The 25,413-nt window shown below is 53.5% G+C and overlaps 6 protein-coding genes across 6 annotated transcripts; 3 read left to right on the plus strand and 3 right to left on the minus strand.

Annotated features, from left to right (window-relative positions):
- Positions 1 to 5,150: 5,150 nt before the first annotated feature.
- COL26b_001672 (uncharacterized protein) lies at positions 5,151 to 7,319 on the minus strand (the record flags this gene model as incomplete). The annotated part of the gene is made up of 1 exon (XM_053174618.1): positions 5,151 to 7,319. One exon carries the CDS (start codon positions 7,317 to 7,319, stop codon positions 5,151 to 5,153), a length of 2,169 nt encoding a protein of 722 aa, XP_053041549.1.
- Positions 7,320 to 10,690: 3,371 nt separating this feature from the next.
- Positions 10,691 to 12,423, minus strand: COL26b_001673 (uncharacterized protein; the record flags this gene model as incomplete). The annotated part of the gene is made up of 2 exons (XM_053174619.1): positions 10,691 to 11,998; positions 12,049 to 12,423. The coding sequence occupies 2 exons, from the start codon at positions 12,421 to 12,423 to the stop codon at positions 10,691 to 10,693; spliced, it is 1,683 nt and encodes a 560-aa protein (XP_053041550.1).
- Positions 12,424 to 15,920: 3,497 nt separating this feature from the next.
- COL26b_001674 (uncharacterized protein) lies at positions 15,921 to 16,369 on the minus strand (the record flags this gene model as incomplete). The annotated part of the gene is made up of 2 exons (XM_053174620.1): positions 15,921 to 16,203; positions 16,257 to 16,369. The coding sequence occupies 2 exons, from the start codon at positions 16,367 to 16,369 to the stop codon at positions 15,921 to 15,923; spliced, it is 396 nt and encodes a 131-aa protein (XP_053041551.1).
- A 1,555-nt stretch (positions 16,370 to 17,924) lies between these two features.
- COL26b_001675 (uncharacterized protein) lies at positions 17,925 to 18,857 on the plus strand (the record flags this gene model as incomplete). The annotated part of the gene is made up of 1 exon (XM_053174621.1): positions 17,925 to 18,857. The coding sequence occupies one exon, from the start codon at positions 17,925 to 17,927 to the stop codon at positions 18,855 to 18,857; it is 933 nt and encodes a 310-aa protein (XP_053041552.1).
- An 836-nt stretch (positions 18,858 to 19,693) lies between these two features.
- COL26b_001676 (uncharacterized protein) lies at positions 19,694 to 20,691 on the plus strand (the record flags this gene model as incomplete). Its single annotated transcript, XM_053174622.1, has 2 exons — positions 19,694 to 20,178; positions 20,229 to 20,691. The coding sequence occupies 2 exons, from the start codon at positions 19,694 to 19,696 to the stop codon at positions 20,689 to 20,691; spliced, it is 948 nt and encodes a 315-aa protein (XP_053041553.1).
- Positions 20,692 to 21,166: 475 nt separating this feature from the next.
- On the plus strand, positions 21,167 to 21,841 carry COL26b_001677 (uncharacterized protein; the record flags this gene model as incomplete). Its single annotated transcript, XM_053174623.1, has 1 exon — positions 21,167 to 21,841. One exon carries the CDS (start codon positions 21,167 to 21,169, stop codon positions 21,839 to 21,841), a length of 675 nt encoding a protein of 224 aa, XP_053041554.1.
- Positions 21,842 to 25,413: the final 3,572 nt, after the last annotated feature.

Raw genomic sequence — 25,413 nt, forward strand, 5'->3', positions numbered from 1 at the left:
GCTTCGTTGGCAACATCTTGAATCTACTGATGGTATATGGACTTTCTAAGGTTCCTGCATGCAGAACTAGACTTGATTGGCTGCACCCGTGGAGTCAATCAGAGTCTGGCTTCGTTGCATGGTGGCTGCTTGTGACACGTTGCTTGTCCGACACCATCTGAGATTGCCCCAAAAGCCTTTCCATTGGACTCATGCCCTTTTCAGAGACTGCAACCTTCTCTTCGATCCCAATGCTGCGCTTCCCTCCTAAAGCCCGCATGCCCCGCAATATGGCTTGTCGATCTTGCTCTTGGATACGCTTGAGATAGTCCGCGCCGTGTCGTGATGCAGCCAAATGCGTCGAAAGATTCTCGGCAGATAGAGGCTTTAGTTTTGTGTTGGGGTTTTGATTGGTACTGCAGAGGATCTTGTCAGTCGCAACGTCCAAGGTCAACGACCAAGATGACATAAACTTGCAAGTGTGTGCTGATGAGTGATCACCAACGCTGCTTCCTCCACATGAGGAAAGCCTATGTCAAGGGGCTTTGCAAACACGTACCTCATGTTCGCGTATGTTTGCTTGACTCAAGAAATTGCGCAGTGATGACCTCGTTACTCATAGAATTTTAAGCCGACTTCGAAATGCCGTAGACACACGGCTTTATTTGTACGTCCTCGCTATGATCAAACGTTCTGTGCAAATTACAAGGCCATCATGTTCCGTCCGGGGCAATAGGCAATGCCGAAAACCCTTTCAAGGCTGAAGTTGACACTCATCAGGACACATCTAATCTGAATTTGCAATTTCGCCGCATTTACTCAGATTTGGCGAAGCTGCGATAATACCAGTGACCGCCTCCCAAAACCTCACAGCAGTTGTCGGGTTCTCTTTTTGCACTCTCAACGCCATAAAATGACGACATCATACGATAGCGGGCGAAATCCAATGCTTCAGCATTTCGCCACGTCCGTTTGCCCCACGGGTTGGGACCACTCACACCCATAGAGTACCAGTCGAAGTTGGTCAGCAGGCTGCGGTTCGGGGCGAGTGGCAACGAATCAAACTGCAAAATGCGTCTACTGCACCCCGCGGCCAAAGTAAAAGTAAGATTGTCCATAAGCTCCCACAAGCACACTGGGTATTTCTGCAGTTTCGGGAAATTACAGCTAGACAGCCACGCCACAGACATCGCCACCAAGGAGGGGCTATGGTGTAGAATACGCAGCCCCCTCTTGCGGCGCTGCCGAAACATCGAATTTCAATGCTCACCTTTAATAAAAACCTCTCGGAGCCTCACGCAGTTCGCGTCTCGTCTCGAGTATTCTCGATCAAAAAAGAACTCTGCCGTATTCCGTGCGCAGCGATCTTTGACTTCAGCCTGCAGCCATCTACCACATCTCAAGGGCGCTTTCGGACAAGAGAACTCGACAACTCGCAACCTTTGACTCGTGGCACCCACTGACGCCCTCTGTTCAATGACAAAGCACATGGCTGTATCATTCGACTGTTCGACATGACAATCGACTGGGAACCTGTCAAGGCGGACATTCATGATCTCTACCATGTTCAGAACAAGACGCTCGACGATGTCATGAGAATCATACGTGGGCGGCATGGGTTCAGTGCCTCGTAAGTCTGTGCTTTTAGCGACTAAGCCGGCAATGGGCAATGTACTTACCATAATACTCACAGAGAACGTTCGTACCGCAGCAAGCTACAAGAGTGGGGGCTTAGGAGATATCGTGCCGAATCCAACCCAGCCGCGTCCTTGGGAATGAGGCCTTTTGGGCGCCGTCGCAGTACAGCTACATCAACAGTTCCGAGGTGATTGATACCTTCTCTTGATTCTCTTAGAAGACTTCATTTCACTCATTCTTCGGAAAGTCTTTCGCGAAGGGTATCGTCTACTTCGAACAGCAGCGGTAGTATCGGCTACGATAGCACAAACTCAACACCATCAGCAATCAATGCCAAGCCTGAGTTCTCCTTCAACTTTCCTGATCCATCAAGCGACATCTACACTGGAGAAGATGACAAAACGGAGCTGCACAACGCCATCATTAATCAAGATAGCCAGAAAGTCCAATGTCTTCTCGACCGCGGTGCTCCTGTGGATACCAAAGACACTGCTGAGAATGAGCCTCTTCATAACGCCGTTGGTAAAGGGTCTGAAATCATTGTCCATCATTTGATTAAATTCGGCGCTGATGTGAATGTTAGAGGGCACCTTGGACAGTGTCCTCTGCATGCGGCTGTGTCAAACAGTGCCAATCTGGCAATTTTGTTAGAGGCTGGGGCAAAGCCATTTTTGCAAGATCATCACGAAAACACACCCCTTCATACCGCACTACTTCCGGCCATTGCGAACTCAGATCTCGCCTCGATTGCTTCTTCTATCGAAGTACTGATGCGCTCAGCCTGCGATTTCAATATTCCTAATCACAGCGGGGCAACGCCTTTCCACTTACTCGTTGGACATCAGCACACACATACCTCACAATTTTCATCGTGTTTGGAACACTTCCTTTCCCACGGAGCCGACATCGCACTAGAACTGCCCAATGGAACAACACCGTTGCAGGCTTACCTGGCCAATATTGGGAGAATCCAAGCAACAGCATCGTTCTTGCACGAGGAACCACGTGCCAGCGAGATCCAACTCTTTATAGAGAAAGGGGCAAATCCGGAAACACTGCTCCCTTGCGGTACGCCTCTTGTTCCCGGATATTTCAAATATTTGCCAGGCTGTCACTCCAATGCGACCTTTGCTCTGTCAGAAGCCCTTCGTAGGGTTGCGAGGCTTTCACCTATACCAGGAAGCGTCACCACAGCCGGCAACTCTGTATTACATGACCTGTTGGAGCACCCAATATTGTCGAAGCGATCTCCGGTTCGGAACTGTGTACAGATTTTGCTCCAGCGAGGCGCTGACCCGAATAAGCTGAACTCTAAGGGCGCAACTCCATTGCAACTGGTGGTTTTTAAAACTGAAAGCCATTCTTCTGCAATCTTGGGGATTGTGGCATGCATGTTGCATCATCATGCAAATCCTTGGTTGCGAGACTCGTCCGGGAATAGCGCGATCTCTGTAGCTGCGACCTCCAAGAAGACCGGCAAGCTTCTTGCGCTGTTACTGCAATCAGACCTGGAATACCTTGAAGCAAGTAGTGAATCAGGCGAAAACGAAGCCGATTCTCAGTGGCGTGACCGTTGGTCTGTGTGGGAACAAGCGGCGTTGGTAGCGAGCTGGGATGAAGCTCTGGGCACAATTGAAGGTTCCGTTAGTTCTTTGAAGATGTCATGCGCTGGAGCCTTGACCAGGGCCATTCTGAGAACTTTGGCTGAAAAGCATTTGAGAAAAGCAGACCAAATGTTTAAAGGGAAACTTGAAGAGAGATCAAAGAGACGTAGACATCTCGCACGTATTCTCAGCGATTGTTGGGATAGAAACATTGACGTCGATGTTCAGCATTTCCATGAATTGATCCTACACAGTCGCTGAGTTGCCCGTAACCAGGAACGGCTTGCGACTTTGGAGTTTCAGAGCGTCATTATTGTTCAATACAAATGAGGCACTCGTAGTCTCGTAGACGCATTCCACCTGACGTGACCTGAGACCTCATGGCACTGTGAGACTAACGGTGCGGCAACGTACGCGTCGCAATAGTGGAATGCTCCAGGCCAGATATGAAGCTCAGCCATGTTGCCGGACTGTAGACGGCGAGAAGCAAACGCTACATACTTGTTTTTGAATATTTCTGCTGAGCCCCATCAATACTGAATTTCACTACCGAGGAAATAGTACATTAATGCTTCTGGAAATGTGGATACCGTATTCCAATGACGACTTCCAACTGTTGGATTAGCATCATGGTCCAAAAACCAACCACAGATGAAAAGGGCCCAAGGAGTTCTTGCGGTGGATCATCTTAGACTATCGTAGAACTGGCGAACCGGGTCTCACGGGATGGATGGGCTGACTCGCGACCACTGCAGGACTACTCCTGCTGGAGATTACTTAGTGGTCTGGGAAAGTTTGAAGATATGGCCTAATCTGTTCTATTGTCCTCATTTAAAGTTCGGGCGGGCTTCTCCTGGTGGAGATAACATGGCTATGCAGATACCAAGAAACTTAAGTCTAGTTATTACTAGACCCCTGACGCTTGCGCCTGCTCGCTTATAACAGCCATCCGTATTGAGAACTATAAGTAAGTATCACGAAAGCTGCTAAACTCACCGCGAATTTGCTTAACCCCCCTTTGTTGTTCTTTCACTGTTTCACTGTTCAGTCCATTTGAACCATACGAAATATTGAAAATGATACAAATAATTCTCTTTTCATCTCTTGTGGCGCATGCTTGGGCACAGGTCACATGCGCTCAAGCTCCCACCCCAAACAACGAAGAATACGACGTAAAGAGTTTCACCCTCAAAGTCGGCCCAAGATATGAGGCTATATGCGGCGATCATGTATACGTCCACTATGCTCCCCCCTCCGCCGGGTCCACGTCTGGGGTATTGCGAATCGCGTCCGACGGTTATGGCCCTAGGTTCATTATTTCGGTCAATGGCCCCGTTCAAGGAGGCGAAACTCCTGTCCGCAACAACTTATTTTGGATCAACAACGGCGACGATTGCAAGACCAATTTTCCGGCCTTTGAACCGAGAAGCGTTTATTGTTACAAAGCCTAGATTTTACTGCCTGCATCTAAGAACAACATCAGATCAATCTAGTCGCGTGTTCAGCGGCTAGGTGAGAACCTCAGCACTACAGAATCATGGGAACAACAGGAAATAATTTAGAAGCCGACGACCTGATGGGCATCAAATCTAGCTTTCACAAGGTGAACAGTTGATCGACACACTCGGGCTTTGGGCGGCGACGACTGGACACTTGTACCGTAGAGTCACGAGGACAAAGGAATCCTCTCGGAACGGAAAACAGATTTACCATCACTCCCCTAGTCATCTGCGCACTTCTTGGATTTCGCTATGATTGTGCAATTGTGAAAGCTACTAAGGAGCGACTAAAAGATATTTTTGATGCAACCTCCGGCGACGATCCATTCGTCCAAGAACCCCAAACGCCTCTTCCCAAAACCCAGACAACGCTATCCAATGCTGAATGCACCTTGAATCGTTTGTTTCATCATTTATCTTAACCATCAAATCATCCCTGGACACTTTGCGGGGTCCTGCTAAAGCTGAACGGCCTCCAAGACCGTTGTCGCGGCGCAGGCTTCGTTGCTCCCGCCATCGTAGCCAAGAAGGCGGGAGACAGATCAGCTCCCGACATTGTAATCTCCGCGCTCTTAGACTTCTTCTTCCGCTCTTGCCTCTTCGCCTTGGCCTCCTTCTCCAACTTGAGAATCTCCTTCTGCTTGCTGCCGTCTTGTCTGAGGCAAGCATCAACGACCGACCGCATTGGCATGACCTCTGCTCCAGCCATCTCCCTTGTGGGCCAGGGGAAGGTAGCGGCCATCTCCTGAAGACTAATGGGATCCATCTTCTCCAGGATATCACGGAGCTGGTACTCGAGGCTGGTCTCCTGTTCGAAAGCCCAGTCTGGACGTTGTTGAATGCGAACGGCATCGCGGCGCATTGTGCCGACGAGCCACTCCATGGCGACGTGGTGTGGGATGAGGCGGGCGTTCTCCATCAGCCAGGCCATCATGTTCGGGTCGCCGGACTGCTTGACGATGGGCAGGCTGCGGCCGCCGTGCTCGCGCTGCTGCAGCTTCTGGAGGAAGTCGTCGTACATTCCGAGAGATCCGACTTGGAGGCCGACGAGGTGGCCCCGGTTCAGAGCTTGGGCAACCTCATCGGCCCATGCAATACCGGCCTTCATGCCTGAGTTGGCACCGCGACCAGGCCAGAAGTGCACTGTCATGGCAGCATCACCGGCTAGAGCAACAAGTCCATGGGGACGGTGCAGTGCTGAAGAGTCGCATTGGGGCAGCTGCTCGACTGCCTTGTTGATCCGCCGGACGACAATTGGGATGCGGACGATGTTGGTGACTTCGCATTCCTTGAAGCCATAAAGCTCAAGGCCGTCGAGGATGGCCTTCCAGAGAGGGCTGTTGGGGTCGCGGGACGGTGCGAAGACTTGGTTCTCTTGGAAACCCTCGGGCAAACGACCGCCCACTTCTAAGCAGCTGGGCTGACCAAAAGTGCATGGGTGGCCGTCAATAGAGACCATCTGGTCCCACTCAGCTTCAGTAAGCTGCATGTTGAGGTATCCCGTGCCATCGAAGTCGCTTGCATTGAGCAGATAACGCGTCTGACCCATTGTCAGGAAGACGTTGATAGGCTGAGAGCGAGGTAGACCTCGGGGTCTGTCGAAGGCCACCCCAAGGGCGTAGCTCTTGCCGACCACCGACTCTTGTCCCTCGAAATAGGAACCGCGGAGCCAGGATCCGGCGCCATCCGCACCAAGCATGATGTGGAAGTCGCCATACTGTGCGAGGTTTTCCCTGCGGACCTGGCTTGCATGCAGAAAGATGAGGTCGCGGAACTGGCTGTCTTGAGCGCGACGAAGGAGACCGTCTTCGAGCTTGCGGATTTGGAGGTTGCTCGACCCTGGCCAGACTCGCTCGGGACAGCCACCAAAGACGGCGAGTCTAGTTCGTTCGCTCATAAGATCGGTGACAGAGTCCTGGAGAGTCACGACTTGGTCGCGGCGGCGAGCGCCTGGTGGGTAGTTGACGAACGAGCTGCCGGGCTGCTGGACCCATCGACCCTCGTAGACGTGGACTTCGACCTTCGTGCCGGCTTTCTCTGCCAGTGCGATTGCTGATGCAAGACCAGTAGGACCACCGCCAACGATCATGACCTTGAGAGGGGCGGCTGGATAAGGATATTCAACAGAATCCTCGGGGAGCTGAGAGAGGTTGCGACCGACTGAAGGGTCGAAGAAGAAGTCGCGGACAGGCTTGGTTTTGGAAGAGATGAGCGCTTGGCTCTTGATGAGCATGAAGCGCACCCATTGCAGGAGCGGGCTTGTGTTGAAGCTAGCATGGCGGTTGCTGAAAACGCGCTGCTGTACCGCAGCAGCCAGAGATGCGACATCTCTGTGCTTAGGGTTGGATGCAATACATCTGAGTTCCGTGTTGATGGCGACATCGTCACCGCGGTAGAAGAAGAGGAAGGCCTGGGCTCGCTCGAAACTGGACTGGCCTGCGGCCTCCCATGCAGCCTCCCATGCCCGGGGGAAGTGGATGTTGTCGAGGTCTGTGGTGGGGAACGGGAAGGATGTTCTTCTGGAAAGGTCGGGGCTGGGGAAAGAGGGGGGAGATCCAGATGAGCTGGACAAGCTTCGGATGGAAGTTCTGGAAGGCATGTTGTGTATGTGTGAAGGGAAATAAGAGATGAATATGGTTAAGTCGAAGAATGAGACACAGCACAGCACAAAGTCGAGGAGAAAACGGTGGTTGAAGATATGCGATTAAATCGAAGAAAATGCGAAAGCAATGAACCCCGAGAAGAGACAAAGGAGAAATAGGAAATGAGATAGGAAAAGTGAATTGGAATGCTGAGAAGTGCTTGATGCTCTGTGAGAGGAGAAAGTGCACTTCCACCGGAGCATCCCTCTCACTTTATACATCGCAACAACCACCTGGGAGAAGAGTCACGATAATAGCCTCAAATCCTCACCTTTGAGTCTGTACTCACGCCACAGGCTGACATGAAGGCAGTGCCAGCGAACAGGCACTGCCCACGGTAGCACACAACTTCATCCTTCGAGTCTCACCGCATCAGCCCTACAGACGGGAACAGCAAGTCGTGTTATCTCAAACGCGTGGGAAAGCGGGGTGTTCGTGGCTGGTCAGCTGCATTGCATCTCTGGCTTCTTCTGCATGAATGGGGTTTGCAGTGGAGCTTGAATCATCTCCGCCGCTGCGGCGTCCTTTTTTCACACCTGATGCCCCGTACTCTGGAAGGATCGCGTGCGCGGGAAGACAGGGTTGCACGGAGGGATGCGGTCGCTTGGAGCTGGCCGTCGAACGCCGCGATTCTGCGTCAATAGTAGCAAAATGGGACGGGCGCGGAAGAAGCCCGCCGACATCGCGAAGGTGGACTCGCGGGGGCGGCTGTGTTGGCCGACTGGATGTCGGGTCGACCCGAAATAGATGGACATGAAGTTGCCCCAATGGGACGAACCGCTGCAGTCAGGTCGAGTTTGCTGGGAAGGACTTCCGTCTGAGGGAAGTCATGGCTGGACACACCTCGGCTAGATCAAGCCGCGAGGTCGCTTCTTCACCGGGTGCTGTTGGCTACTGATTGAAGATGGCCGTAAGCCCTCATCGGCAGGATCACTTGGCCTTGGGCTGCAGCGTGGGGTAGCATTCTATCTCACCCAGCACGAAGACACGTCATGTAAATTTAGTCGGGCGCAGTTGACTGGTCGTACTTACTGCCTAGACAGGCATCTGTGGCGCTGACCCTTGTGCGTGCATGCGGGTATTGGCTGCAAACCGGCGGACGGTGTTTTTCGCGGTCGAAATCTGGGATAACGTCCACTGTGCTTCGGTTTCTAGGGCAGTGCTTTCGACTCATACCGCAGCCTACAAGTGGCTGAGATAGGCAGCATCATTCAAGGAATTATTTCCTAAACGTCGAACAGAAATTGCCGCCGCAAGAGGGATCGATGGATCTGTCTTGTTCGTGAGACGCTGAAGGGGCTTCCACGATGGTGTTGTTGCAGTTGTCAGCTTCTGCGGGAAGATCGGCAGGAACACAATTCGATGCAGCCCAATCATGTCGAAGCTCCTGCTGACGCTGTTGTCAACCAATGACCAGCTTGTGAGACATTTGCACAGCAAATCGCTGTGTTTCTTGATTGCCCCGGCCTCTGCCCAACCTCCTCCCACCATGCTTTGCTTTGCGTCCACGCGGAGTAAAGCGGAATTTTGGCAGCTGGTCATCTCTCATTTAGCCCTCCGCCCCCACAACAGCTTCGTAGCAACACCTGATCAATGCATCGAGTCAGTCTGCGCGTAGCACTTCCAACGCAAAGGTCGACGGTGTCGGACTTTTGAGTATTTGTCCAACTGAACTATAGTCCAGAAACGACACAGCGAGCGCGAATTTATCTTGAAAGAGAAGAGATTGGGTATCTGGAATGGTATAGTACACGGAGTAAACGCTCGAGACGATGCGAAATCAGGTTTAGGCCATTGCCAGTTCGTTGTTCGGTAGACTGGTAGGTGCCTGAGCGATTGTTAGCAAAATGAACCATGGCATAGGTGACGAACCAACCTCTAGCTTCGTGCTACCCGCCATCAGTTTTTGGAATCCAATTTCAACGCCTGCGATCACCGCAAGCAAGAGGACGCACCCCAGAGCGCCTGTTCTGGCTGCGCGATAGCCGCCACGGATTGTCAGGGAACCTCCAGTCACGCATCCTGCACCAACGGCGTTCCATGCATCTACTTTTTGACGTATCCCCTTTGATCGCGCAATCGTACGTGCTGAACATGCCACTCCAGACGCCAAAGTCACCTGCTAGCACAAGGGGACGCACCTTGATCGCACAGATAGCGCCGATTGGTCTTTCGTCGTATGAACTGTGACGGAAGCCCCTGATTCCATGTCAGGCTGCTCCATCGATACCACGGAAAGATGTGAGTTGTAGAAACTAATCATCACAAAAGGGTAGGACTTCACCCAAGTCACTATACCTATAGTCAACTGGTCACCATCTTCGATAGCAACACTATGCTCTGCATCAAGACCTTCGTGTTATTGTCGAGCTTTTACCAACAAGCCCCCAAGCTCATCAATGATCTTGTGCTTACCATATGGCTGTTCCTGGTTGGCCCGGATATCATGTGCTTCTGGCGGGCATATTAGCCTATCTCAGCATATAAAATTTAGGTACTGGTGACAGAGGCAAAGGAGCGTCTCACAATGTCTAGCAAAACTGATGAAGTCACCATCATGTATCTACTTCAAGCGTTCTTTCGGAGCTTCCGGTCTGGAGAATGTTGCCTGTGATGTTCTGAGATTAGTTTACCAGCGACGTGCCGCAAGACAAAAAGGTTGCCTTGCCGTACAGCAACTACTGCATTTCTTAACTGGCATCCGCAAAACAATAAAGTTGGGTTGTCCTAGCCTTTTCTGCGCGCTGCAATTCAGTCTGGAGATCAGATGGAACCTCAATGTACGGCCCGCGCTGTGGGTCCGATCTTCGGATCCGAGCCGCTAATTGGTGCCGGCCTCATTCACGAGATCGAACAGGTGAATATAGGAACAGAACAAAAACAAGCCGAGTGGCATAAAGAGAATCCAAGATGGAGATTCGAACCGATGGTCCTAGCCTCACACACAGAAGTGTCAATCCCATAGCCTCAGTAACCCCCATACCACAGACGACCAGTTACCTTACATCTGTGGAAGGGGAGTGACAGAGTGCCACCATTCACCAATATAAGTACCACTGGGCACACCCACCTTCCCCCCCAAACCACCACTTGACTTTCACGCGACGAAAGGGTTTCGATAATTGAACATAAAGAAATGTCATTGCCTATGACTATCGGGATAATGATCCCCGGTACCTGTCTTAGAAAAAAAAGGAAACCCTGAACTCCGTCCAGCCCTTTCGTTGAGGGCGTCATGCCATGACGAGTGCCAACCCCCATCCCCAACGCCAATGCCATGAAATGCCAATAATCCATCATTTATCCAACAGAATCTCCAATGCCCCCCTTAGCAGACATCCAAAGTAGGGCACGCCGACTCCACGATCCTCAACGCGTGGTTCGGCTTCACCATACGTTGGAAGGTACTCGCGCCCCTCTTCTCGTTCCTCTTCACCTTCGCCGTCTGCTCTCCACCCCCCAGCAACTGCTCCCTCTCCTTCTCCACAACTGCGTCGACAAACGCAAGCTTCTCCCGCGCGTCCGCCGCCGCAATCTTCGCCGCCTCCTGGATCGCGCGCTCGCTGAGCGTAAACGGCGAGTGGAAGAGGTAATCGCCCGGCGTGTCGCAGGCAGAGAACCCGCCGTCGACCTCGGGCGTCTCGCTCGTCTTGGCCCAGATGCACGGTGTCCATGTCTCGGCGAAGTACACGCCACGGTCCTGCTCGGTCCTGTTCCCGCGACCGACCGAGTCCGTCAGCCCGTGCTGTCTCATTTGGCGCTCGACGATCGCCTCCCGAACGAACTCGGCGTGGTTCACTTGCGCGCCCACACGGCGAGGAAAGGGGACGCGGAGGGCGTCACCTTCGGCGGGGGGCTCCATGCCCTTCGCAGCGCGGCGGAGCTTGGGTGACCGGCGTTGGCTGGCGGGGATGTATCCGAACTGGCCGCGCTCCTCGCCCTCCTTGGGCTGCGGGTCGGCGGTGCGCGTCCACTCGTCCAGACGACCGCGAATCTCGGAGTTCCAGCGGGACGTGAGGTGCGCGGCGTTGGTCATCTGCTCGGCCTTGGTGTGCGGGGCCGGCGGGCTCTGTCTCTGCGCATGCCACCCGGGGGTAAGAGAAACGTCGAAGATCTCGGGGATGACGACTCTGAAGTTCTCCACCTCGCGCTCGTCAACCTCGCCACCTTCCGTGTCCATCGCGTTCAGCTTGTCGATGAGCTCGGCGCCCTGGTAGGCCCAGAAGTCGGAGAAGGCGACCGAGTTGGTGTTGAGGGCGGCCTGGTAGACGCGCTCGACCTGCGCGAATAAAGCGCGTACGGCGAGGTCGACGATGCCCTGACCGAGGTCTCGGGGGAGGGCGGCGAGCGTCCAGACGTCCCAGGTGCCGAAGCTGAAGACCCAGATGGTCTCCTTGGGGAGGTAGCGCTCCTGGGGCTGAGCGAGGAACTGGTCGACCTGGGCGGCGAGGTCGGCGATGGCGCCGGCGAGGGGGAACTGGTCGAGGATGAAATCGTAATCGTAGCCGGGCGCCTTCTCCTGCTCGAGCTCGCGGAGGACCTTTTGGAGGGTCTCGTTGTAGTGCTCGTGGGCGGTGAGAGCCTGCGCGGGGAGGCTGACCTTGGGGACGAAGGAGTGGTGGGCGGAGCAGCCGAGCTGGGCCATGTTAGTCACACGAGAATTTCCGGAATGCTGGAACAGCTTACCTCCTCGCAGAACATCTCGGTCCATCCCTTGCCCTTGACGGTGACAGGCGTCGCAATATCGGGAGATCCAAAGGCGACGACTCTCACACCACCAGCCAGGTTAGCATCCTCTGAACTGCCGCCGAACGGCGACCACGACCACTTTGGTGCGTTCATAAGGTCTGATGATGACGAGGTGAAAAATCTGCCCAGAACGATGAGGGCGAAGAGGGCGAGGATGACTTGGATGACGAAGCGCGGCCCGCCGCGGAGCACGCGCGTTGAGATGAAGCCAAGCAGCGTCTTGAGGCTCAGGTTACAGTCGAACGGGCTTCCGCCGCCGAGGCCGGACGGGGAGGAGGACCGCCGCTCGTGGCGGGGGAGTTCCTTCGACATGATTTTTGCGGTGTCGATATGTCGGTTTGGTGTTTTGGTGAGGCCCTCAATATGGGGATTTTCAGTCGGTTTTTGATGTCGTGATGAGTATCGACTGTCTGAAAGAAGGCGTTGTCCGGCGATGTTCTTTCTTCGATTGTTCCTTCCCTTTCTTTTTTCCCAATAAATCAATTTGCTTTGATGCCTTCGCTGAGTCGTCGATGTTCCTCTCTACTCCTCTATACCGCGCGGTAACACCTCAACTGCCCAAATGGGAAGCCTGTCGTGTGCTGACGTTACAACGTTTATGGTGGTACAGTGCCAAGCCGGCAGTCGAGAGACAACAAAAAGTCAATTGTTGCCAAGAAAAGCGAGCCGGGCGGGACGGCGGGAATGTTTGGGCTGGCGACCGGATGATCTCGAAGCTTTTTTTGTTTGGCCTGGGGTACGTTCTAGAATGTAAAAAAACACAGACAAGAGAACAAACAAAGAAAAAGAAGGAAGAGAGTTGCAAGAAGTGATCGTCACTGTGGGCGGGTATGCAATGAATAAGGGTTTTGTTCAGAAGGATTGGCAGCAATGGAACATGGCACAGAGCCGACGAAGACGGGGAAGATGGTGACTTCAAAAAGGGCCCTCAGACCCTCACTCGGCGCGCATCAGACCAGGGGAGGGGTTAGGGGGGGGGGGGGGGGGGGGCATATGGTGTGGTTCCCTTCTCCAGTCTTTTTCCTCTTACTTCCCCGTCCCTCTTACGAAGCGGGATGTGGCCCAGCAGCGTTTTTGTTCTGGGCGCAGTAGCTACGGTACACGTACGTGGTGTACATCCAACCCGTCTCCTCGTCGGCAGGCTACGGCTACGGCTACGGGGAAAATAATACCAAAAGCCCATTTAGCGCTCATTGCTATTTGGAGGCGAAGCCGCAAGGAGACATTCACCGTCATCCCAGCCGCATACAGACAGTGATTGGACGGGGAGAAGGGCGGGAGAGGCTTTCGCCAGGCGTCTGATGGCTTGTGCTGCCTCCGAACGTCTACAATCCCTAAACCTGGGATGAACCGGGGAACGAGCTCCAGTTGCTGCGGTGGTGGACGTTGCTGAACATCCTTGCTTTGATGTGCAGTCGTCGTAAGCTCAGTGGGGACCGTCATCTGAACGGGGGGTGAGGGTGAACGTCTGTGTGGCTGCGGCTTTGCTTTCCCAGGTGCCAGGGCCCTGCGACGGGGGGGCAGCCGGGCGGGAGAACCGTATGCAACGGCGGATTGAGAGGAGAATGAGAATCAGGGGGTTTTGCAGACGACGGGAACACGACGTACATCCGTCAGAGAGGCTGGCGGGTTGGCGGCAGACACACAGCATTGAGTGGTTCAGGTCTCCATTGCTGTTGTTGCTGTATGGATGGATGTACTCTCTTGTGTGCGTGTGCTGTGTTTCGATTCCGTTGTATCCGTGTTACCATTTCCTGGGCGTTCCGCCGGCCCTGAAGAGGCGCTTGTCTTGGACAGTAGCGCGTACGAATACCCTTTTTTTCTTCTAAAGAAGTCGGCGTGGCTGGAGTCTAGTCTTCTTCCGGGCTTGAACGGCTGCCGATTGCCGGGAATGAAGAGCACGTATTATTGCCGTTTGGACAACGCGCAACCTCCCGGGTCTACCATCAACAGGAGGAGAGAGAAGCAGCAGGCTCATCATCATCATGCTGCAAAATACGCATCGACGGGTCATGACTTGCCAAGGTCCACATCCCGAAGGTTCCCCACGTCCGCTGCGCGGCGACTCCATTTCCCGCCCAAATGGATGGGATGGGTTCATTCACTGCCACTGCCCATCACTCCGGTGTACGGTAACACGTCACGCGAGTACCTCCGCTGTTGAGTCAAGACCGTATCGACGAAAAGAAAGGAGGATGGCAGCGCGAGATATTGCCGATGCACCTCCAGGGTTGTTTGCCAAACCCAAAATCGCAGTTTAAAATTGAGCTTCGGTCTGTGGCGCTCGTGTGCTTCCCCAAAGAACACGGCCACTCTTGCTCTGCACCGGTCTTGAGTCTTGAGTCTTGACAAGCTTGGCTGGCTCCTTGGGAATGTTTGTATGCAGTAATAGATCAGCGACCAACCGTCTCGTCCCGAGCTAACCGGATAGCCGCCGCCGAGACCTGCTTCCACCATCTCCAGAGCCGACTCCCCAAAAAGCCAGCCTGCCCTTCTGTGCGGCTGGATCACGAAATGGCTTGACGCCTTACAGGCCGTGTGCCGTCCTCATTCCCATCAAAACGGTATAGATACGAACCCAAGCCCAACCCAGGAATACCAGCCAAGCCGGTCCCAGCTCACCGTCACCGTACATGCCACTCTACCGCAACATGCTGCCCCCTACCAAACAAGTGTTGCGCCATCGCGCCCTGTGCCTGTGCCGTTTGCCGGGGGCTAAAGCCATGGGGCGAACCCGAGCCGAGCAACCAAAGAACCAAACGCCTCTTCCTCCTCCAGATCCCACAGCAACAAGAACAACCAGTAGCCTGTCCAGCACCACCAACCCAACCCCTGGACCCCTGCCCGTCCAAGAGTCTCAGCACACGTCATTCTGGGCTCCTCTCTCACTCTCCCAAGCACGAAAAAAATGTCCGCCGCCGCGCCGCCCAACCAGGAAACTCGCTCACGCAGAAACCGGGGGAGTCGAGAAATATGCAAATTCGCTAACGCACCTCAGAAGCAGAAGCGCGCCCAAGACATTTAGCGACCCAGGCAACATTCTCGTCTGGTGCAACAGGATGTCTGGACGGGTTCCACAACGGTTCTTTTTGAAACAAACGTTGGGCGAGACAGATTGACGCAGTGGTGAGCGCTTCAAGAACCAGCCCTTTTCCACGTCAGCTTTCACCCTTCCGTCCATCTTTCCAATCTTTCGTCTTCCCGCCGCTTTCTTTCTCGCCTTGTCTCCCTCCGAGGTTTTCCTCAATTCGGTCGTCCCGTCCGGAGGAAGGGCCTTGGCCATTGAGAACGCCGCCCGCTCGGTCATGCGCCGCTGCCGTGGTCCGCCCACTTTCCGGCTCAATTTAGTGGCTTCTGTTGCGTGTAATCCTCCGGCGTCGTCGTCACTTTGCCTCCGCAGATTCAAGAGGGTTTTCCCCTTCACTTTATCTCCGTTACACTGTCACGGCGGGCGTCGAAGACTGAGAGGCTCAGCTTAATGGTTTGTTTTAGTCCTTGATGCGTGCGCAAACATGAACACACTGCTCGAAGCTATGTACACATATGCTCCCTCTTCCCACAAAAAAGAAGCTCAGCCCGCTGTCCACGTCGCCCTCAATCTAAAGGAGAAACCCTAAAAAAAAATCTCCCGCCTATCTTCCCCCTGATCCCCGACATTGGGATTCCCGTTCCCGCTGCAACATGCCAAACTCCACAAACCATGGATCTTTGCCTCAATTCTCCGCTACTGGCAGCCCTTCTTCATATCGCGTTGTTTGTTTCGCGGTTGCAGCCCGTAGTCCATTTTTAGAACAAAGAGAAGGGCAAATCTAGAACGCCCCCTCCAGATACATCCCGGACACGGCGAGCCCCAGGGCCGTCGTGAAGGGGTACTTCTGCGGGAAGCCGGGCCCGCCGAACTCGGGATCGAGGCCGTCCGTCCCCGGATACAACAGCGACGCCCACCCGGCCACCCAGTAGATGGACCCGAGGAACCCCGCGATGCGGAACGACTCCTTGGCCATTTCGGGCGACGTGGTGGGCCGCCATGTGAAGAAGAGCGTGGCGAGGCCGAGGATGAGGGAGAGCGTCATCGTCTGGGCGTTGTGGAATCTGCCAACGGCATTTAGTAGCCGTGCCAGGGAGCAAAGGGCGGCATGACTTACTTGGCGTGCGGAGGCCATCGCGGGTTGTGGATGTGCGTCTCATTCCAATCGGCAAGGTACGCGCCGAAGAGCAGCAGGATGCCGTCGAGGGTAAGCAAGACCCGGCCAAACATCTTGCAGGTTAAAGTATGTGTGTGTATGTAAGTGTGTTTCTCACGTAAGTTGAGCGCCCTCACTTCTGCAGCCTTGAACTGCCAAGCACCAATTGAGTTGCGGAAAGTCTGCCCAACCTCAACGACGGCGTCAAAATGGCAGAGGGCTGCATGCTCTCTTTAAACGGCCCCCGCCAACGTCATCTGCAGAAGGCGTCCGATCTTTGACAGAGCAGAAACATGTCTCGCAGGAGAAGCCGCTAAACCGACACTTGTTCTTTTTTCCCGCGCGCAGAGTTCGCGCTCCGACGAGGGCCGCCTGAGTCGCCATTCCCATGGCGCGAGCGCGTTCGTTGGCCCCTCAATGCCGGACTTTGGGGATCTCCGGTAGTTCCGGGCCCGGTCCCGATGAGGCAGTGGATGTCGCGCTTCGGAGCCGGGGCGACTTCGGATGGCGATGGGTTGTTTACAAATACGCTGTTGGCGAATACGGCAACCGCGCGGGTGGTGATTTGTTTGGAAGGGTGACATGGCTCGATCACCGAGAGATTCGGTTCGGATTACGCGACTTTACAAATGAAAAGACCAGCTTGGTGCTCGGCGGGTGACCTGTCGTTTCAATCTTTCGGTGTTTTTCTTGATGTCGAAGTCGCGAAAGGATCCAATCCGACGGGCCAAGGGCACGAACAGGACCGAGACTAACTGCTAAATCATGGGAAATGCTACGCTATCGTTCACTTATGGAGCTGGATTGGTCATTCTAGCCGGGCCGCTCCGACTATCTGGATTGTTCCGTCCCCAGATCTTTCCAGCAGCCTAGCAGGTCGCTCAAAGAAATCCTCATTTCATTGGAATGCTTTTGATTGGTTTGCGATAGTACTGGAGTCTCTCCCGCTCCGTCTCGTTGGCCTCGGCTCCGATACGGAACAGAATTCGCCGGTGGAAGCGGCGCCGCAATGGGCTCCTCTCCGGCCCAGGAATCGGATCCTGCGGGAGTAGCTTATGGAGCAGGATTGACACTATGTCCAGACCTTTGTCGACGGTTCAGCATGAATAGTTGAGCAGAGTTGCATATGTACTAGCAAAGACGTCCAACGCCTTGCAGTGTTTCACCCTTGCGATCGGACTAGTTTGGGGCCGTGAGGTTTGCTGAACTTCTAGGTCACAAACATCTTCAATGTCGTTACAACAGCTCAACAATCCTTCGAGGGCACCAAATCATACGGGTAGTCATTTCACCAGCCCACAGCACAAAACTGCTGATGTTCCATTTCTCAGGCCGGAGTAGAAGCTTAGTGTAATCGGTTCGTAGAGAGAAAGCGATCAGTATCTCCCTGTGCAAGATGCACTCTCGGACATGGGTTGGGGAAGTGGTCGTGCGGCCGCAAGGTCATGACGCCATCAAAACATCAAACATCGGCAGCCGGGAAGCTCATCCCTACAACAAGGCTCAAGCTCCCAGTACCTAGTTATCGAGCTTCTTTTGACCTCTCACTTCTCATTGCCTCTCTTCTGTCTCTTGAACCGACAATCGTTTACATCCCTTCACCAACAGAGTCACCCCAAAGACATCACAATGGCCACAAGAAAAGTCCTCATCCTCGGCGCGACCGGAAAACAAGGCTCCGCCGTCATCGACGGCCTCCTCAACCTCCCGCGCGCCAGCCCTTCCCTCGAGCTCCTCGCACTCACAAGAAACCCCGCCTCGGCCAAGCTCAAGTCCCTCTCCGAGGCCGCCAGGCCCAAGGGCATCTCCCTCGTCCCCGTCGAAGGCGACCTCAAGTCGCCTATCCCCGTCTTCCGCGCGCACCCGCGCATCGACACCTCCTTCATCGTCACGACCCCCGGGAATGAGCACGTCGTCGGCAAGGCCTGGGTCGACGCCTCCATCGACGCCGGCGCGACGCAGATCGTGCTTACCTCCGTCGACCGCGGCGGCGAGGACAAGTCCTGGGAGAACCCCACTGACGTCCCGCACTTCTACCAGAAGCACGAGATCGAGGTGCACTTGCGCGACCGCGCCGACGAGCTCGAGAAGAGCGGGCGACGACTGAGGTGGACCATCCTGCGGCCCACCGCGTTCCTGGACAACACCAACCCGGGCATGTTCGGCAAGGTGTTTGCGTCGATGTGGTCCACCCTCCCGGCCGACCGCTCCCTGCAGTTTGTCTCTGTGAGAGACATCGGTCTGTTTGCCGCGCGAGCGATCGCGGAGCCGGAGAGGTGGGACCGCCGGGCGCTGTCGCTGGCCGGCGAGGACATCACCTACGCCAAGGCCCGGGAGGTCTTCAAGAGGGTTGTTGGCAGCGAGATGCCGCAGACGTATGGGTTCTTTGGGCGGGGCATGATGTGGGCGATTAACGACGTGGGAAGGATGTTTGAGTTCTTCAAGAGAGAAGGCTATGGGGCGGACATTCAGATGTTGAGAAAGGAAGAGCCCAGATTGCAGGATTTTGAGACTTGGTTGAAGGAGAGCAGTGAATGGAAGAATGAGAAAAGCGGTATGTAAGATTGTCAGAACATGGTGGGTTGGGGGTTATCTTGGCGTTGATCGTATTTCACTCAGTCCGCGGAAGACTGGGATAAATTCTTAATCAAACTGATCGTTTTCGCGGACCATGAACACGATTCTCGCGGTGCATTGAGTGTGATGTTCTCGAAGCCTCATGGTCTGCCTTCTATTGATCGGCCGGATTGCCATCTCACAGCCCCAAGGCATGAATCGCCGCCTATCGCTTCTGCGGAGTAATCCAGCAAATAGCTCCTTGCCAAGACTGTAGGGCAGAATGGGCGGAGCCATGTGTCACGATAAGTCGACCACTCTTGACCAGCGCCCAATACTCTGATGTCATTCCCGCCCGACTGCGCCGCATCAGCACATAACATAGCACAAGCGACCTCGCTGCAAAAGCTTCCGCGGGTCAAAATCCTTCAACCGTCATTGGGACTTTCGTCACCAGACCGACTGTTCCAGCCCCATGGTTTCTTGGTTGCTTAAGACCATTTTGCCAATTTGAACTCGCCAAGCCAATTTCCTGGAGCTCAATTAGGTGGGTCGCCGCAAACTGTCAATCCAAAAAGGAATATTATGACGCGAAGCGACAGGGAGTCGTTACGCCCGACTTGTGTTTGTCACTTGGCGCTAAGCATCTGGAGTCGTTGATCTGCGGTCTGGGGTAAGCAAGCTTAATTGCTTCCCCCTTGCGGATGGCACCGCCCTCGTGGTTCTCACGATGGTGCCAGCGGTTATTAAAAGAACCCCCTTTCTCTGTTGAAAGAATCAGGTCTTCATCCCATGCTGCCGAAGTACACTTGCACCTAGCCAGTCTCACCAAATCCGTCAAAATGCCTACCGCGACTTCAACCTCCCAATTTGCCATCACCAACGTCGGACCCCTAACAACGGTCTTCACAACACCGACCTCCTGCGCGACCGCATCACCGGAGCTGTATCTCGCAATCAGCGGCGCGTGGGGATCTGACCGCGTCGCCGCTTACTACAAGCAAGACTGTGACGTCGCAAAGTTGGGCGAATGCTTCCCGTCCGGTAAGGAGCTCGACGACGCAATATCTGCGGCAAGCACCAAGGCGAATAACGACCGCGCGACAATCGTATACTTCTCTCCTGCAAGCCAATGCCCGGATTCATACACGACCGCGGGCTCAGCCCACAGGGGCGGCGACGGCAACGTCACGTCGTCTGGCGTATTCGTGCCACCGGTTGTGACGAGCGGTTTACGCTCCGGCGGCTTGATTGGCTACAACCCGCCGCTGAACGTGTTGATGGAGGTTCTTGACGAGGATGAGACAGCGATTGTTTGTTGTCCCGAGTAAGTTCCCCGGATCTTTAGTTCATCCACGTTGTTAAATGGTGGAATAGAAACTACACTGTCGGCATCAACGGCGGCTGCTTTTCAACAGTCCCGGATACCGTATACGGCGAAAAGACGGCCTGCGGGAGGGTCATCCCAAACGATGTCTACACCGAGGTCACGGCCGCCATAACCTACAACAACACCGTCGTGACGGGTCGCGTGATATCGTACACCGCCTCGGGTCCCATTGAGTACAGCACTCGCACCGCAACGTACACGGCTTCTGCGATCACTGAAAGTATGTACCCAGTCGCGTACAAGCCGGCCGTCACCTTGGTGAATAAGGGCGAGGCCGGAGAGACTGGCGGTGCCAGCGGCAGCGGAAGCGGCACTGCAGCTCCGTCGGGGACGGGGGCTAGTGCAGCTCACGGCATGAGGATGACTACCTCCGGAGGTGGTGTTGGAATCTTGGCTACAGTGTGGACTTTCGCGGCGCTGGCTGGTGTTGCGCTTGCCATGCCCTTTTAAGACGAGTGGGATGTTTGGGGGTTATGAAGAACAATGAACATGATGAGATACCCAAAGGCTTTTTGCTAGTTTTTTTTGAAAAAGATCTTTTGAACCACCTGCCTATTGAATCACGCTGCTTTGCCGTTGATCCGCATCTCCACTGCGAAGGATTCGCCGGCCGCTGGCCAGGCAGCAATCCTGCGCAAATCGATTCGACCTCAGGATTAGGTCTGCAAATGCCAAGGGTGGTCAGCGCTGGTCGTCTCTTATCGCGAATGAATCCTCGCATCTTCGGCACACGGCGGGCCGCTTACCTCGTTACTTGCCATATATAAACAGGCCGGCTTCTTCTCAAACAATCATGGCAGTGCTCATCTTATTGCTGTCTCTGATTTCAACCATTTTGCCATCATCGCAGTCGAACAAAGTCGAGTCAAGTTCGCCGAATAACGCATCACTTTTCATCCAGGAACATTCCTTCCCCACCATCATCATGTCGGCAGAAGGGGACTATACACAGCTCAGCAATGTCGCCAATGACGATGACATCGATGCTGAATATGTCAAAATCTACATGATGATAAAGCTCACCGAAGAAGAGGAACAGAAGTACCTGAAGTCTATCGACGGAACGGTAGGCCAAGACGAAGGGTCCTGGGTCCACCCCAAACTGGTTCCATGGACGTCTGATACGGACGGTATCCCCGACAAAGATCTACTCGAATACTACAAAGGAATTAAAGAGGAGGAAGGCTCAGAGTCGGAATTCTATGGCTTTTTCGCCGACCGCAAGAGCGTCGAGGAAGGGGGAACCATCCTGGTCGACCGGGCCTGGTACGCGCTCTGCACCTCGAAGAAGGCGAGCGAACAGATCTCGGAGTTGGCGAGAGACAATGGGATAGAGATGACTGCTAAAGATTGGATGTCGATGCCCGGATATGCGGAGGATCTCATGGATCTCGCACTCGAGCGTGGTATCGTGTGGGGAAGGGAGGCTGGGGCGCAGTGGAAGAGTGACTGGATGAATCTGGACGTTTCAAACATGGATACGGGCGAGCTTCTCGAGGATAAATTCGAGATTCTTTTGGATCTGGAGTGGAATTCTGCGCCGTTCTTAGAGAGGCTTAGAGAAGAGCTGGAGAAAACGAGAGATCACGGGGAGAGCTAGTGTTTTGCACTTTGTGTTGTATTGTATTACCTCTAGCAATTCAGTAACACAGCAACATTGCTTTGAACAATGGAAGTCCTATTTTTCATGTTGCAACTTAATTGGACTGAGCTGACCGCTTCCCGCGCTTGAGCCCAATTGAAGTCAAAGACACAGCTGTAGAAGATAGTCGTAGTAGTCGAGGTCAAGCCTGATGCCAAATACGTGGCAGTCCCTGATGATCTGGGCGTTGTATCGACGTCGCTGCTCCATCCCCGCTGATACCCCTTCAGTCCGCTCCACGGATGTTTCCAAGTACCATTCTGCGAGCACTTTCAACATACACGTTTTCAAGCCTTCTGGTCGAAAGCTTGTACCTGCAGCACTGATGCATCGTGTGGATTCGGTCCAGTCGTCCGCATCAACTGCTTCGATCCATTCTCGAAATGTACAGTAGTGGAGAATACTACGCCGGTCACATTTCGAGATCATTCCAATCTGTGACTTCAGTGAAGCTCTCAAAAGGTAATGCAGACATGCATCGGAGTACCGTGGAGGTTCTTTGGCCACTGAAATGGCGCTGTTCCCTTCCCAGTCCGATATCCAGGGATTTGCCCCATGCGAAACCAAGATTTTCGCGGAATCGAACGCTGCTTTGCGATTGTTCCTTTGGCTCATTAACAACAATAGCAATGGCGTTCTTCCAGACTTGTCTCTGACGTTCGGGTCCGCTCCCCGCCGCAGAACATTGTCGAATAGGCAACCAAATTGGAGCTTTGATCCATCATTCGCGCCACAATTTCGTGATAAGGCGTGCAATAGAGTGTCCTGTGGTTCAACCCCAATAGACATTGGTAGATTGAAATCGGCATGTTTGCACAGGGCTCTCCCTAATGGCATGTCTTCCCGGAAGCTATGGCCCATTTTGGGCAATGACTCGATGTATGCCAAAACCAAAGGTTTTCCCGTGGGAAGCAAGCTGCATGGATCTGCGCCTTTCTCGATCATAAGGCGAACTATGTCTGCCCAGGATTGGACTGCCCAAGTTTCGAAATCTCCTAATTTGGATAGAAGCACATCCAGGGGTGTCCGGCCATCTGGGAAGCATAGCGTGGCACTGGCACCTCGCTCAAGAAAAAAGTTGAGATCTAGTTCATGTTCTTCCAAGATGAGGTGAAACGGGGTGATCCCCAGGTAATTTCGGGTGTTGAGAGTGGGTTCGTGGTCGACAAGGACATGGAGAGCGCTTGTCTCCTCCATTTCAGCTGTTGAAAATGGAACGGCTAGATGAGCTGGCGTGTTTCCACATACATCTCGCGCGTTGACGTCTGCTCCGGCGGCCAGCAGAAGATGAGTGATTGTGGCGTTGGAGGCAGCCCGATGCAGTGGTGTCTGTCCCGAATGCCCTTTAGCGTTCACATCGGCCCCATGATTCAGCAATAGGCTGACGATCTTGGAGGATGTCCCACTCGCGGCATAGTAAAGGGCGCCAATGCCTTGAGCGTCCTGCGAGTTGGCCAGGGATCCCTCAGATAAAGCTCGTTCCACCTCCTCCTCATGTTGGCTGTGGACAGCTAGAAATAGATTTCTCACCTCAACCTCAGGCCACATAGGGGAGTTCCGCACCCAGAGTCTTTCTAAAGTTGTTGATTGATCAGGCAAGGGGGTCTGATCTCTAAAGTATGAGTTGTGTATGCGACCGATGTGGAAAGAAGTTGCGGAGACATTGACGGAGTTGACGAGACTTGTTGTTCGTTAGCGCGGTCAAGAATGAGAACACCAGTGGCTACGTTTCAAGCATACCTCGCGCCAAGATCTCGGCTTTCAAGAGATGGAGTAGAAGATATGGTGACATGGGCATCAGCGCCACCGGAGGAGCGATTTCTCTTTGACGTGCTGGGCTTTGGTCTTGACGGTGGATTATCTTGGACATTGTACTTCATATATCCCCATTTGCGTAGCTGCGTGCGATATGACCTTTCGCTAACGAAAATTGTAGACAATCATAAATGTTGCGGGGACCGAAACGTTGGCTGGCATGACTTACGACGCTTTGAAGCCATGGCGAGTTTGGACTATCCTCATTATGTCCACCAACTTTCGATTGTTCACAACATAAAGCTGCTGAATCTCATGTTGAAGGTTCGTCCAGTCTTTCGTCATTCTGAATGTCCCAGAAAAGATCAACACTAGCCTTGAGACTAACACCAACGAACCGCAAGGACACAGACATGACCTATCAACACAGACTCACTGTTTCGCGACCGCCACCCAAACTGAAGAAGGGGCTTTATCGGGGAAAATGAAGAGTTTTGACGGCCTCAGGCTCAAGCCAAGGAAGGGGCAAACTCACCACACATGTGCCAACCTGCATTAGCAAGGCGCAGGCTGTGCGCAATCTGCAGTTCTAGTTGGTGGACAACCACATAATACAACGCAGAAAAGTGCAAATCGTACTTGATTGGATAACCTGTTTGAGAGTGGTTCCGTCAGAGGATACTAGCGCAAAAGGGAAAATTGCATTTTGCATTTTCATACCTGATGCGATTTGCAGTCCCACTCCTGCATAAGCGCAATCGTCCCGCCAGGCTCCCACCCGTGGGAACAACGTGCCCAATTTGCATTTTGCAGATTTAGCCTTGTGATAGTCCCTAGCAATGTCCATCATTGCAATCCATGACCTAGATCACGCATGCGAGTGCACTCAGCACTTGCATCGATCAACGACCTTTGACGTGTGAAGAATCTGGTTTCTGCAGTTTCACCCTTCATATCGTTTTTGCTCATTTGACCAAGTCATGGTGGATCAAGCATTTGGTCAGGGAAATCCCAACGATTTCTCCGTCATTCAAGCGGTATCCCTCCTCTATTACTCTTGTATTTAAGGTCTATCATGGCCTCAACAATGAATCGTGTGTCCTCGGAATCATCACACTCTCAAAACCCAATACAAATTCCTACAATCCTTGACCGTCCATTACGCTACGCTACCCAGTATCCTGAGCATCTCCAGTCCAGATCACGTCAACCTGCACGTCTCGCGACTCTTTTCACAGTCCAAATGGCATCGCAGACGAGCACATCCAAGCCTTTGCCGTCGGTTTCGAGGTATGTCGCGGCCATTCTATTCCATTCCACGATTAGCATATCCCCCAATCCTTGCTGACTATGGACCAGAAGCTCCAACACCCATGGCACTGCTCAAGGATGTCTGACTGACGGGCCGGGTGGCAATAACCCTGCATCCGGCGGGGACAACAGAGAGCAGCCGTCGAGCCTGTCGCATGCCGCCCTTACAAAGCACAATTTTGGTATCGATACAAACATTCATAGTGTTGAGGAGGATCAAAGAAGGGATGAAATGGCCGTCATTCGTAACCTTGTGTCATTGGGACTTACATTGGATTCGAAGGTAGCCCAAAAGGTGGCGAGAAACACCCATGGAATGAGTCCCATGGAAAGATTCATGAAGGAAATACAGGAAACCGCAAATAAGATCTCTTGATTGATAACTGGATTTTATATCAAAGGTAGACGAGCTGGCATTTTAAGTCTGGTGTAGTCACTCATAGGTACATAAGTAGATCAGGCTC

Source organism: Colletotrichum chrysophilum (genome assembly GCF_026319265.1).
Source record: "Colletotrichum chrysophilum strain AFK26 chromosome Unknown scaffold_7, whole genome shotgun sequence".
Lineage (NCBI taxonomy): Eukaryota > Fungi > Ascomycota > Sordariomycetes > Glomerellales > Glomerellaceae > Colletotrichum > Colletotrichum chrysophilum.